Genomic DNA, 14,852 nt, shown 5'->3' on the forward strand with positions numbered 1-14,852 from the left:
TTGCGGCAGGAGGTGGTGAGATTTTTGCCTGTTGCTAGGAGGCAAAGGAGTAGCTGCGGAGCTAAGAGAGCAGCTGGAAAATCGTTTCTCCACGGAGAAGGGAGAGCCGGAGAAGCTGAAACTGTTTGTAAGTAAGCTTGGGCCCCTTGGGAGAACGGAAGACAATGGCAGGCAGCCAGGTCTTGGAGGACATTGCGTTTCAAAGGCTCACTCTAAGATGTTGAGCAAGGGCTGTCTGGGGATGTGCTGCGTTTGCTGTGAAGCTTCAGCAGGAGACCAGAGCCCTGGAGTATTGAGAAAAGCCTAAAGATGGCTGGTGCCCCTGTTCCTGATGCTTTAGCCTCAAGGAGTGCTGGTGAGCAGGTCGGGGGGGCGAAGGATTCCAAAGGCCACTTTCAAAAGTTTTCCACTGTACGTGCTGGAATGAAATGGCGGTTCAGAGGGGGCGGAGCTGGCAAGGAGTGCTTTTCCGGAAGAAGGAGGGCCAAGCCAGCTGGGAGGAGCCCAGGGCAGTGTTTTTCCACTGGAGTTCGTGGTTGCTACGTGTGTAATGCAACGGGACACTTGCGTCGCTGCTGCCCATGGAGAGCGGAGACAGCTGGGCAGGAAGGTCCCAAGGTCAACCAGCTGAGTTCCCATGGGAATCAGTCTCGGAGAGGAGGCCAGCGTGGGAACGCAAGGGAAGGACGTGGTTCAGACGCTGGGGAGGGTTGTTTTCTTATCACTGCTTCTATGGCAACTGTGAAGAACAACTCCAGCCAGGACACGGTGATGCGCTGGGTTTTGAATACTGCTGTTGGTCAGCACCTGCTAAGCAAGCCTGCTGGCGAAATGCGGAACTGCAGGGCTGTTTCAACAGGAACAACTGTGATGTTAGCAGACGGAATGAGAAAGTCGGTTTCTGCTGTGGCTAACATGTTTTTTTCTCCTTTACAGGAGGAGCTAGAGGTCTACGTTGTGCCGGGTCTGAATTGTTGTTTGTTATCTGTATCAGCTCTAATGAAGCAGGGATACAAAATTTGCTTTGAAAATGACACCTGTTCCATTTTCAGAGGGGGGAAACAAGTGGCCAACGTGAAAAGGGGGCAGAACAATCTCTTTGTTCTGGAGTCACCTCTGGAGGGTGGTGGGAATGCTGGAAAAGCACAGGCGCAGTGTGCTAAGGTTCCCAGTCATGTGCAAAAGCTGCACAGGTGCACAAAAGGGTACAAACTCCGGAAATGTGGGAGGTCCCTAGGGTGCAGGGCATGCAAGGGTGCACAGGTACATGGTTTTCCCGGGTTTGGGAGGGTAGCCAAAGAGCCCTTTGAGCTCTTTGAGGCAGGTGGTCCAAAGGTTCAGGAAATGATCTTCTGTGGATATGATCCTGCAACCAATGGGTGGAAGTTTGCATACCCAGAGGGTGATCAAACCAAGCTGCTGGTCAGTAAGCAGGCTGAGTTCTGGGAACAGGATGGGTGTTCAAGGCTCAGGGATGGTCCTGATTTTCTCTCAGAATGTCTGTCTGTTTCTGAGGAGGAAAGGGAGCCAGAGGCTGATCCCGGTGATGGGGACCAGGTCCAAGATCAGGGTTCAGAACCCGGTGATGGGGACCAGGTCCAAGATCAGGGTTCAGGGCAGGTTTGGGCATCTCCAAAGGTTGTGAAAGGAGTGTCCAGGTGTGAGGCTTCATCTCCGGTTAGCGTAATGGAGAAAGCTCACAGACGGGTTGTCAAGTCAGAGGGGGAAGAGTCTGACGGAGAAGACACAACTGCTGGCCCGAGTGGGTCAGGGGGAAGTTCAGATGAAGCACCCCAGTTTGTGCCCAGGCGTTCTTCTCGGGCCACAAAGGGTGTTCCACCTGAGGGGTATCAGGTCACAAGTGCGTGGAAAAGTGTCGCACAGTGTGATTCTGGGAATGTTGAAGGGGTTCAACAGGTGCCTGGGAAAGATGCCGGGAAGGGGCACAAGGCAAAGGGAAAGGTGTTGAACTCAAAAAGGTCTTGTCAGAATGTTTCGGCAAGAGGGGGTGTTGGGTTTGGAACTTAACTGGTTAAGTTGTTCCCATGATGCCTCAACATTCTGACGTCAGCTTTCGAAGCTGGGAGGAGCTGGGAGGAGTTACATTCTCTTCCTCTCTGGTCTTTGAGGGAGGAAAGTCGCAGTTTGTCATGGCTGCGGTGAGCCCAGGGATTTCCTGGGGAAAGTCGGAATAAAGGACTGAAATGGACAAACCTGGACTCTGTGTGTGTTTGTCTGAAGCTAAGTGAAGCTACGTGACAGTTTCGACGCTGTGTTAACTCTGCTGAGGCGTGACTGAGAGCTCGGAGCAGAGGCGCTGAGTGGAAGCGTGCCGGGCGGCCATAAAGAGCTAATTGGGGATCGCAAATCAATTAGCGGGGGTCACGTCAAACCAATCAATCAATTCCACATATATGAGAAAATATTTTCCTCCTGACAGGTGGAGGAACAACAAATGTATATAGGTTATTCTTTCATGCCAAATTCTCAATGACAAAAACTGAAGAATGATTACCATGAGAAGAGAGCAGAGCTCTTGATTTATAACTTTCACCCAGGTGAGATGAATGACAGAATAATTTATTTCACTGACTCTTTCAGAAATTTCTCCTCTGTTCCTCAATGTTGATGCAATATGAATTAGGTTCAGATTTACAAACACAGCTTAGATTCTCTAAACATCAACAAGAGCTGAACCTTGTCTGTTAATATGATTTGAATGTATGAAGCTGCTAAGGCTGAATCCTTTAATAACACTAAATGGTTTTCTGTGAAACACACAAAAACCCAACTAGGAAAATAGCTTCTCTTTCATAATATACGATTGAGTTATGTCACAAAATCCAGTTTTTACTTCAAGTGCTTTAGTTTGGTTTACATCTGTTTCTGTATCAGCCACTATGCCCAGACCTCCCTTCTTCTTGTTTTATGGAAGATTTTCTTTTTTTAATTTTAATGTGGCAGAGAATACTGTTCCATGTTACAATATGAAGCCTCCCTTCTTTTTCCTCCTAGCTTTATGCAGATGTCAGAAATATCCCTAAGGGAAGACCAATTCTCAAGAACGAACTTGATATTCTTTCAGATTAAGTCATTTGTATGTCCATTTAATGGTAAAAATGTGCTCGTAAAAATAATTTAATAAAAATGAAACTGAGACAGGGCAATGTTGCCATACCTCGCGGAAAACTCCCATAGGGTTTCGTGAAAGTTTGCTTATGGAAAGATGGCTGTATTTCTTCACAGAGGATGATTCCTCAGAATGGAGTCACACTGATTTCAAAGGGAAGCAGAGGACTGACAAGGGAGGCCTATACAATGTGTAGGGTTTGCTCAGGAGTAAGCCTCATTGAAATCAATGAGGATTACTCTCAGGAAAGTTGATCCAGGAGTTTTCTTAATATCAAAGACCATGGTCTCCAGCACACATAAGATCAAATAAAATCAGTGAAATTTACTTCTAAATAAACCTGTTTGAAATTGGTTTTGTGCATGAAATCTTGACTCTGTTAAATACAAGCTCATCATTTATTTCAGATTCAGGCTTCCTCAAGTACTGAAAACAAAACTATTTGGAAAACAAAATTGTCCAATCCATATTTACATGGAAGTGCTACCAGCTGACAATATTTATACAGATAGCAGTGATGGAAGAAAAACCTACCAGCAACGGGCTAGCTCAGGAGCACCTGTTCCTTCATGAGAAGAATCTTCTCACATGGGTTCAACCAGTCTTTCCTAACCATGGTCATCCAGTTCTTTTCGCCATGCTTGGTAGGGATGGTGGGTGTTGTAATCCAATAACATCTAGGGACTCTAGACTAAGGAACGCTGGACTAAACCAAAGGTGTGGAGAAAATGAAACCAAAAGTAGGTGCCTACAAAAAGGACACTGAATCTGTCTCGCAGATTCCCACATGCATCTGGTTGGCCACTGTGAAAACAGGATGCTGGTCCAGATGGGTCACTGGTCTCCTCCAGCAGGCTCTTCTTGTACTCTTTTGGACTTTTTCACAGGGCAGGTACTTGTTCCTTTAGGTGTATTTCCATATCGTGAAACCAGGGTTGTCAGTAATTTTCCAGGGTACGGTTTTCCATGGTTCTATTTCATTTTCGGCATGTGCCAATGACATAAGAATGAATAGCCACAGAAGGATACAAAATTGATCAGATGAAGTCCCACCAAGTGAAATGTGTAAGTATTTCATACATCTGGGTATGTCACATCTCATGTTGCAACTGCAGTCTGAAAACTGCATTTGCGGAGTTATTATTCATCCTTGCTAAATTTTTCATACCCACAACTGTTTCCCCCAAAGCTCAGAAAATACAGGAAAATGCAGTTGAATGGACATACAAACATAATACTCTCCAGCTATTCATTTTGTCCAGATATTGAGGTCCAAGATCCATATCCTGAAAGAAATATTGTCAGGCCCCTACACCCAGACTTCTGGCTCCTCAAATTCAATTTTTCTCCAGAAATATATACTCACAAAAACCCATTTGCTGTTATTAATACAGTGGAACCTTGGGTTGCGGACGTAGTCCATGACGGAGGCACATTCGCAACCTACAGCGTTTGTAACCTGCAGTGCCGCATCTGCACACACGTGACACGATCTGGCGCTTCTGCACATGAGCGAAGCACGATTTAGGGCTTCTGTGCATGCGCGAGCGACAAAACCCGGAAGTGACCCTTTCTGGTACTTCCGGGTTTCCCGCGACCCACAGCCTGAAAACGTGTAACCCGAAGCGTTTGTAACCCGAGGTACCACTGTAGTCCAGACAATAGCTGCTAAATGCAATCATTTGAAAAGTGTATATGAAACATCAATTTACTATGAAAATGTTAGGCTTGTATTAACCCACTGTTTAAGACCTGTCTTGGGATAAAATATAGGGGACTTTATTAATTATATGGTCTGTACTTTAATGTCCTGGGAGATCTATTTAAACAGGCTCACCCCAAACCTATTAAAAGCCAATACTGGCAAAAAAAAACAACCCCAAAAAGCCCCAACTCCAAACTACCATCTCACTTATCCTGTGAGTCTTAATATATTCAGAGAATCTGAGGTTTGGATCAACGATGTGGACAGAAATCATCTTGGCTGGATCAACAGCTCCTAAATATTTGATTGCGATATTTCTCCACTTATTTATTTTGTTGTTGTTGCTTTTAAAAACTCTTGCAGCTTAATCCAGAACATTTGTTCATGAGGCTGAGATGCCCTGTGTACACAATGAACTCTTCTGCCTCTGCATTCCTTTACATATAACCGACCTGCTGCTTCTATGAAAGATCCAACTCCTGTTGTGCAAAGACAGGGCAAAAGTGAAGGCACACTCACACACACACACACACACACACACACCCCCTTGCTGCCAACCCAATGAGCAAATCTGAGCTGAAAGTTTTCTTTATTGACTCCAGGTTTTGGGCAGCTCCTGGGTAAGAGGCCTGCTGCAGGCCTCACTCCCTGGGTGGGCTTCCCCTTCTTTGTCATTGTCTCCACTGCCCCTTGCATGCCTCCTCCCTCGGGGCCCAATCCACAACACAGTCCAGAATGGCCTGGCCCAGAAGCTTCAGCTGGTTCAGATTGCAAGGCCTGTTAAGAGGTTTTCTTGCCCCGCCAGCTGGTCTCCTCCTATGGTCAGTTCTGGGTGTTGGTACTCTAGGAAGATTCCCCTCTGCCGCTGATTAAAGGTAAAGGGACCCCTGACCATTAGGTCCAGTTGTGGCCAACTCTGGGGTTGAAGCACTCATCTCGCTTTATTGGCCGAGGGAGCCAGCATACAACTTCCGGGTCATGTGGCCAGCATGACTAAGTCCCTTCTGGCGAACCAGAGCAGTGCACGGAAACACCGTTTACCTTCCCGCCGGAGCAGTACCTATTTATCTACTGGCACTGGTATGCTTTCAAACTGCTAGGTTGGCAGGAGCAGGGACTGAGCAACAGGAGCTCACCCCGTCGCGGGGATTCGAACCGCCGACCTTCTGATCGGCAAGTCCTAGGCTCTGTGGCGCCCCCACACCCCATCTGCCGCCGCTTATGTCCTGTTATAAGAAAAAACTGCTCCCTTTCCCTTATGGGGTATTCCAGAGCCTGTATAGAGTCCTTATGTGGGTTCACTATTGGTAGGAGAAAAATAACAGAGGCCAACCAAACTATATTGAGAAGCAAAGCGTCTAGTAAGCTATCTTTATTAAAGGAAATAAAGTATTGCAACAGGGTCCCCACTCATCACATGCAGGAGAACCCTGAACAATGGTGCACAAGCCCCTATATAGACTTCTGAAGTTGACCACCCTGTAGCCCAAGACACCCCCCCCCCAAAAAAAAAACCCCACACATCATACATACATCACAGAAGGAGGCGGTCTCCAGCAGAAATTTGAGAGTGTTGCTTCTCTCGTCTGCCAGGATACCTGCTAATGCCTTACTTGGTTGCATTTTCTGGGTAGCCTGGCCATTCCTTTGAGATGATAAATGCTTAGTTCCTAAATCTCTTACACATATTGATAGTTTGCTCAGCTTAACAGATACTTGCCAGACTGTATTTGCAGGGAGGTGTAAGCCCCTAGAGTCCAAAGCTTTTCCCATTTCCTTCCTCCTTGCAGAGAAATATTTGAGGTCAATTTGGGAGAGTCAAAATGGCTTCAGGATTGTTCTCCTGTACTATTTCAAACACATGGTTTATATACATGTGTATGTGTTTGCCTTGTACATTTATGAACATTTATTTTATATTTGAGACCTGAGAATTCTTATAACAGTCCCTTGATCAGGTTTGGGCCTACATGCAGAACGACGTGGGCATTCTGAATCAGAGGGCTGGTATTCTCGCATGTACGTCAGCAGCATTTGGCGACTCTTAGAGGACACTAATATTTATTAAGTTTTGAGGTATGTAGGGATTTCTGCAATACTTTTGAAATTTAAGGGATGCTTTTACTATTGATGCAACATGAAGGGGTAGGAAAATGCTGGAAGCCAAGAATCCTTTGATGTCCCTCCAATAAATGCAGTACAGACAGGCTTAATAAAAGCAGCTTGCATAGTTGCATACCTTGCTGCTGCAGTTGAAGGGGACCAGACCACCCTCTAGTGGGACACAGTTGCATTTCACTCTTCCCTCATTTTGTCTTTGAAACAATGCTTATCAGCTTCCTTTCTTCCTTGGGCGATTTTGCAGCTGAAAGATTGCACCAGAGTTATAGATGTGCAGGGATTCTTTGAATGTTCCTGGTAAATAGGCTTATTCAGTCCTCATCTGTTTGTAGCCAACGTGGCGCTCTCCCGATGTTGCTGGACTACAACTCCCATCATCCTTGACAATTGTCCATGCTGGGTGGGACTGATGGGAGTTGTAGTCCAACAAACATTGGGAGGGAACCATGTCAGCTACATCTCTTGTACAGTGGTACCTCAGGTTACATACGCTTCAGGTTACATACGTTTCAGGTTACAGACTACGCTAACCCAGAAATAGTGCTTCAGGTTAAGAACTTTGCTTCAGGATGAGAACAAAAATCGTGCTCCGGCAGTGCGGCAGCAGCAGGAGGCCCCATTAGCTAAAGTGGTGCTTCAGGTTAAGAACAGTTTCAGGTTAAGTACAGACCTCCGGAACGAATTAAGTACTTAACCCGAGGTACCACTGTAATATATAAACTTGTTACTAAGACTCAGTAGAAAGCATGGAACGGAAAATGAACTTTCCCAACTCATATTTGAATGGTTAAAATTGTGTTAACATTTTTCGTCACTTCCGGGTTCGGTGTGATGTGCGTATGCATGGTTGCACATGTATTGGACAAGCGTAAATGGGGAATTGCCTGTACACAACTCCAAAACTCGCAGTTCATACCAAGAATGCTGGCAAGGAAATGCAGTTCCTTTGGTAGAAGTCATGTCACTTTCCACAGCACTGGCCAGCCTGCCAGAGACGGTTTGCTGCCTGTAGGCCTGAATTCAGCAGTTCCTGCTTACGGCTCCCCATTGCTCTTAATTTTACTCAGAGGACTGTCAGACATGCCTGGCAACAGAGGTGTATGCTTGACACTGTAAGGCCAAAGAAACACAGGAACATAGAACACTACCTTACACTAAGTCAGACCATAGATGCATCTACCTCAGTACTGTCTACACTGACTGGCAGTGGCTTTCCAGGTTTCAGGCAGGGAGTCTCTCCCAGCCTGACCTAGAAATGCTGGGAATTGAACCTGTGACCTTCTGCCTGCTCTGCCACTGAGCCATGGCACTTCCCCGAGATAGCGGTGGGAATAGTTTTCCTTTCCCTTTTGAGCCGTTTTTCTTAGGCTGTTATTCCTGTTGAAACACTGGACAGCACCTGGCGAAGGACCTGCTAGGCAGCTAATGTGTTTGGTGTCCCATTATGCTACTCTAATTTCTTCACAGTAAAGTGTGGACATCTGGACTCCACTAGCAGAAATGGCAAGACTCCCTTCTGGTCATGAGGTCAATTCAGCTTTCCAGTAAAGGCAGGAGTGGTCCTGCTGTAATTGTACATTATTCATATTTTTTAAATGTCCCAAGGAGCTGGGTTTTCACAAAGTCTTTTCTTTGCAAAAAGTTTTCCATGATGTGAATTGCACCATGCTGTCAGATATTTTTTCCAGATATTCAAACTTAAGCATTCCTCATTTGGTGGCCTTATGTTAAATTCCTCTTGAGGAATTGGCAGCATTTAATGCAGCAAAAGTTATGATTTGCACATATAGAAGATTGAGGTGGTAGCTTGATAAGGTGGTATCATAACCTGCCTACCTGTGTCTGTGTGTATATGTATACATATACATGCATACATACATACATACATACATACATATTGCATAGAACTTCAGGGAGAGGGAGCAGGTTATGGATTTGGAACCAATGGCCCTTCTGATATTGTTGGACTCCAACTCCCATCAGCCCCAACCAGCATGGCCAATGCTCAAGGATGATGGGCACCGTAAACAATGTCTGGAGGGCCACAGCTTCCCTGTCCATAGCCTACTCTGGCTGGGATCATAGTGGCTAGCTCAATGGAGATGTTCACCCAGTATGTGGCAGATTCCATGCTAGAGATCATTAGGAAGGGAACCGAAAATAAAATTGCAGGTATAATCATGCTGTTATAAAAATAAATAAATGGTGTGGCTATATTTGGAATACTGTGTACAGTTCTGGTTGCTTCACCTCAAAAGGGGTTTTGTAGAGTTGGAAAAGGCTGAGAAATGGGCAACTGGAATGATCAATGGGATGGAGTACTTCCCCTACGAGAAAAGGGCCCTGCTTGTCATTCAATATTGTTAAAGCCATCTTCTAAATTTTTTTAAAAAAATACTCAATTCACCAGCTTGGTAAGACCATTAATTTTCCATGCCGAGTCTTCAGAATTTTCCTATTTATCCTCTCTCTGCCTCTCTCCCTCCTTCCCTTTATAGAGGTGAGATCCCCCCTACACACATACACAGTATTTCCACTCCAATAGATAGACTTATTTTAAAAAAGAATATAGCAGGATTTTTCTTAGAGATTTCAGAGAACTGGGTTACTTCTTTTTCTCTGTTGCAACCATATCCTAACAAATAACTGCAGCCTTGTAGTGCAAGGTAGGAGAAATGAGCAGTTCCACCAACCAACAGGACTAGAGTCCCCTCCCACAATCCGGTGGGAGAAGAAAACTAATAACCCTGTTGAGAGTTTGCAGGGATGTTCACAGAAAGAAACAAGAGCTGGCTGAAATCATGGAGGAGACCGGAATCTGTGAAGTCAGATCAGATTTCAGGAAGCTGATGATGTTCTGATATCCTGGAACCCAGTAAGGTCACCTACCTTTAGCAGCTACAATATCATTGCTCCGTGTGGTTTTAAATCCACAATTGGTCGTCTGCAAAATCATCTTTTACATGTTCACAGCTTTGCTTAATGAAGTCTAATGCATATAATGGAAAAGAACAAGATTGCACTAACCATTTAAAACTCTCTGGGATTTGAGTTTCTGTAACACAGGGGCATTGAATTTGGACTATGAACTTTGAAGTCCCCAGTTCAAATTTCACCTCAGTCATATATTCATTCAGTGGTCTTAAGCTTGTTGTTCTTATTTCTTTTCTTCTTTGGTGATCATTCATAGCTGAGTAAGATTGTCTTCCATAAACACAATTTTAACAGTGGATCCCTAAGTGACTGTGGAGGCTAACTCTGGATCCACACGTCCTTCCACAGTGGGGTCATAGGTTTCTGGGAACTGATCATGGTGAGGGTTTGCCAAGCGTGCCTTAAGCAAGCCATGGCTTGTCTCATATTGCACAAACACAGAAGATGGATATATAAATACCAGCCTAACTTATAGTTGTTGAGTGGAAATTTCTTCCAGTTGACCTTAAATTTGGGGGTTGGGGTGGAATTTAACACCATACTAGATATGACATGCTGCTTTGGGGGTTCTCTTGATCCTCCAGAGTGGATTTGGGGGAGGCATGGGGGAAACCACATTGTGTTAGCACACTGAGTTAATTGAATTTGGCCCTCCGTTTTTACATTTGTATATGAAATTACTTTTGTTTCCTTAAAAAAAAAAAGGCTTTGGTTTGGCCCATTGGGGGAAAACCTCAAGGAACAATGAGTGTTCCTTGTTTAATCCATTGTTGAGAAGACATTCTTTCCTCTTTTGCTGTTATGACACCAAGCACTACATTTCCTTGTAAAACTTGATTGGATAGTTCCACTTTCAAGACAAGAGTCCTATTCACATGTGGAGACCATTATCATGATGACTTGAATCAAGCCACACCTATAGCCCTGTTGCCTAGGTCACATCTTCTTCTCTAATAACCATGCATTGCTCGTGATTGTCTGAAGAGAAAGCCAATGTGCAAACTCCTTCTTTTGTTTAGGGCCTCCGTGTGATACTACAGACATTCATAAAAACTCATGTGCTGGGTTTTCTCCTCAGACAGCCATGGACAACATACAGTTTGAGAAAAGGCAGGGCTAAAAGCACAGCCACACTCCAAGCAACACCTTAGATGTGGTTAACACCTGACTAAAGCCAAGATCTTCACTACTTGGGATTGTGAAGCCACTGTTGTGTGGGATGTGTTATATCGGTACAGTCAATTACAACAAGCTTTACTTCCTAGAGTGGACAGAGACAGGGGAATATGTAACTTCCTGACCCTCTTGCAAATGACTCAGCAGATGAGTGACTATAAAAGGCAGAGTCACACAGCCATTTTGCCTTCTGTTCGATTTCAGCTCTGTTCGATTCAGTTCAGTTAAGTCTCTGGCTCTCAGCCAGCAGCACAAAGGATGTGAGCCACGTTATATCTTTGTAACCTGAAGCTTAATGCCTGCCTTCTAGGATGTGTACTGTGAACAACTTGTGAGCAAAAATTGTTATACTTTTAAAGACAGACTCTTGAGTCTTTATTGTATTTTAAGAGGGAGAAAAGGGGACACCAGGAGTAATCCATCTGGGCTAGCCAAATTGGATTGGTCATCTTGTAAAGATTCAAACGAATCTAATCAACTAGCTTCCATGAATATAGAGGGGATTTGCTCTGCTACGTCACTCACTAGAGTGAGTGAAGGAAGGGTAATACTTAACAAATATTTCCTTGCCTATTATCCTAAACATCCCCACATGTTGCAGTGCTATATAAATTGCAATTAGGTGCTCAGTAAGCCATTACATTCTTACCACTGAGAATTACTGAATAGCAACCATCTTGACTGAGGGAAACATTCTGAATATATAGTGCATATTCTGAAGATATTGTGGATGCTCGAAACAAGAGGACTCTGGGTTGAGAGAGAGAAAATGAAATTAATAACTTCAGTTACTGTGGGTATATAAGGGAGGGGTGGGTGTGTTTCGATTTGATGGCAGTTCCTGTAACCCAAACTCTCTGGGTCTTTCCTGACTATTGGTGCGAATAGTTCAATAACTGCTCAATCGTGTAATGTTTTCTCCTCAAATTCTTCCCTCACAAAAGCTTCAGGTGTTTTTGCTCAGCACCCAAACCACAATGCCGCATTTGCACATAATGCTAAGCCAGACTTTCTGACTTATTGTAGGTATTTTTGTGAACAGAAAGCATGCTTTTGCATGCTGCTTGATCACTCCTGCCTCCTCAAGCAAACCAGAAAACCTTCCAGTTACATCCAAACCAGGGGTGGTGGTTTGTTGCTCCTAACAAGCCATGGTTTGTTGACTAGCCAACCTTAAGTCATGATCTGTTGCCTAGGCAGTCCTAAGGCATAGATTGTTGTTGGCTTACTGATCATGGCTTGTGAAAGAGCAAGAAGCCATGGTCTCTGGTTCAGACCTGAAGGGAAGTCAAGGCTTTCTTGTTTTGTTTTGTTTTGTTTTGTTTTGATCCTGTCCACACCAGAGGTAAAGTGTTACAGTCTCCAGTCAACATGCAGCAGCATGCTGGTCGTTCATTGTAAGCCAGAAAGTCTGACTTATCATTACTTGCGAACATCGTCATTGTTTTTAGGAAAAGTATATCCTAGAGAAGAACTTATTATGAGATATATTTCACATGAAGAACACAGGATTCCTTCACACACCCTGGCATTGCTGTCATCTTTAGTAAGAGATGTGAATGCAGAGACAGCAAGAAGACCCATCTGTAGCCATGAAAACAAAACAAATCTCCTCATAGAATGATTTACAGATATATAAATAACCCAGAAAGAGGTGCATTTAAATAAAATGTATTTTCCTTGACTCTGCAGCTGAACTTAAAAAACATTCCTTTTTCCAAACCACATTTTAGTATTTTTCTCTTTCCAAAGTATTTGGAAAAACCCAAATGACATGTAGCTTCTGGATTTGAGATTGCTTTGGTAGGGAATTTTGTGTGTGCATGTGCCTGACATTCAGCGCTCAGAAACTCAAACCTGCTTGCTCCAATCAAAATCATAATGAAAATATAATGCGGTAATAAAAAATAGAATCTGAAAGCTCAGAGCAACGGCTGTCATTTTCAAAATGTAAAGAATGCTGGGGTGGGGTGGGGGGCTCCCTTACCCCCAGTTCTGTGTTTTATAAAGGTTCCACCATGCATATGGTAGCAATATACACAATCCCACCCAGTGCAAAAGCATTAAAGCAGAGACATCAGTGCATTTAGCGAGTTTCAGGTGCCCTCATATAGCTGCATAGAAAAATTAAACATGAAGAACGCCTTATTATTGATATAACATTTCATTTGCAATGTCGTGGGCAGGCAGAAGAACCCTGGTCTCAGCCATCTCACAGTTTTAAGGTGTAGCGTATTTCTATATACATTTAATAATTACCTAAATTTGCATCTGTAAATATACTTTAGCAAATGCACATTTTAGGCAAATCTGTATCCTACTGTCTCTATTTTATTTATTTTTGGTGATGCCTTTCCTTTCTTTTTGGAGGGTAAGCAGCCAGCATACTGGCATCTCAGGAGTTCCATCATGGGACAGTGCTATGTATACTGGCTGGCAATGCTCCCCAGGGTTTCAAACAAACCCCATCTGGAGACCAAGGACTGAATCTGGAACCTTCACTATTCAACACAGATGTTCTACCCCTGAGCCACAGCCTAAGGTGAAAGTGCTCCAACCGCTGGTGAGGTCGCAGTTCTCTAAAAGCAAAAACAAACACACCTGTGGCTGCCAACAGAAATCTAGAAGAGCAGGAAACAGATTCCCCCATATTGTCTATGCCTGACAGTACTGGTTGTACTGGTTGTTTAGGGAAGCTTTTAATGTTTAGTAGACTATTGTTTTTTAATATTTTGTTGGAAGCTGCCCAGAGTGGCTGGGGAAACCCAGCCAGATGAGCAGGGTATAAATATGTTGTTGTTGTTTATTTTGGAGGGCCTTGGGAAAGACCACCTTCTATGGGCCTCACTCCATCAGTCAGTCTACTTCCTCACTCCACCTGTGGCCAATCCTCTTCCTCATCATTGCTACCTCTGACTTGCTTATTGGGCAGAGAGTCAATGACCAAACAGGTGCTCCTCCTCTTCACTGCCACTATTGCCTGGGCCAGAGCAAGAGGTGGGTGAACAAACAAGCTGGTTGCAATGGTGGAGCAGGTCCTCAGGGGTTTTGTCAGTGGGTCCTGTGTCACCAACAGCCATGGCTCTTTTACTGGATTTGAATGCAACGACCAAACCAATGAATGAAGGATGCCAGACAGAATAAGCAATGTTTGTGCCCCTCACTGGGACAAACATTGTAGGCCAGGCTTCCTCAACCTTGGCCCTCCAGATGTTTTTGTCCTACAACTCCCATGATCCCTAGCTAGCAGGACCAGGATGATGGGAATTGTAGTCTCAAAACATCTGGGGGGCCGGGGTTGAGGAAGCCTGTTGTAGACCAAGCATCATTTCCATTGCTAACTACTTCCAGAGCAGAATTTTTGAGCAAGCGAACTCTTGCCTTTCATCCTGTTGTTTTACAGTCCATGTTCTATTTGGCAAAGCAACTTTTAAAAGGTTTTCGAATTGTGGGGAGATGCAAAGATTTATTAACTTAGTAACTCTTTCTTTCAGCTTTAGATTTATACATTCTAGTGATGTGGGAGAACATATGTTTACAGCCAACAATCTGCACTAGGTGCAAATTTCTTTTTCAGTAGCCTCCAGCAAAATCAAGGTAATAAAAATATATAGCAAGTGGATATGCTTTCATGGTATGTTTCCATAAGTATATATATATACATTGACATTGGTATTAAAGTGGAAATAATTTAAAATTGTTATCAAAGTTAACTGCAACTCTTAAGTTTGTTGGGGGAGGAATGATCTCATAATTCAACTTATAGGTAGTGGGTCAATAGCTGGC

At 44.0% G+C, this 14,852-nt stretch overlaps 1 protein-coding gene across 2 annotated transcripts; it reads left to right on the forward strand.

Moving 5' to 3' along the window:
- The first annotated feature begins 232 nt into the window (after positions 1-232).
- Positions 233-2,094, forward strand: LOC308474796 (uncharacterized protein). Of its 2 annotated transcripts, none has more exons than XM_081001268.1 (2): positions 233-1,557; positions 1,597-2,094. In XM_081001268.1, the coding sequence occupies exons 1-2, from the start codon at positions 310-312 to the stop codon at positions 2,026-2,028; spliced, it is 1,680 nt and encodes a 559-aa protein (XP_080857394.1). In that variant the 5' UTR covers positions 233-309; the 3' UTR covers positions 2,029-2,094. The 2 variants fall into 2 exon arrangements, with proteins under 2 accessions (XP_080857394.1, XP_080857395.1); XM_081001269.1 differs by having other exon boundaries at positions 233-618; positions 659-2,094.
- The last annotated feature ends 12,758 nt before the right edge of the window (positions 2,095-14,852 follow it).

Source organism: Podarcis pityusensis (genome assembly GCF_964106645.2).
Source record: "Podarcis pityusensis genome assembly, chromosome: 4".
Lineage (NCBI taxonomy): Eukaryota > Metazoa > Chordata > Lepidosauria > Squamata > Lacertidae > Podarcis > Podarcis pityusensis.

What these genes read in the sequence shown, in the direction of transcription:
- LOC308474796 (XM_081001268.1), top strand. Translation starts at nt 310, where the DNA reads ATGGCTGGTGCCCCTGTTCCTGATGCTTTAGCCTCAAGGAGTGCTGGT. An exon ending in ATCCCGGTGATGGGGACCAG is followed by an intron (nt 1,558 to 1,596) that starts GTCCAAGATCAG and finishes GATGGGGACCAG; the next exon opens with GTCCAAGATCAGGGTTCAGG.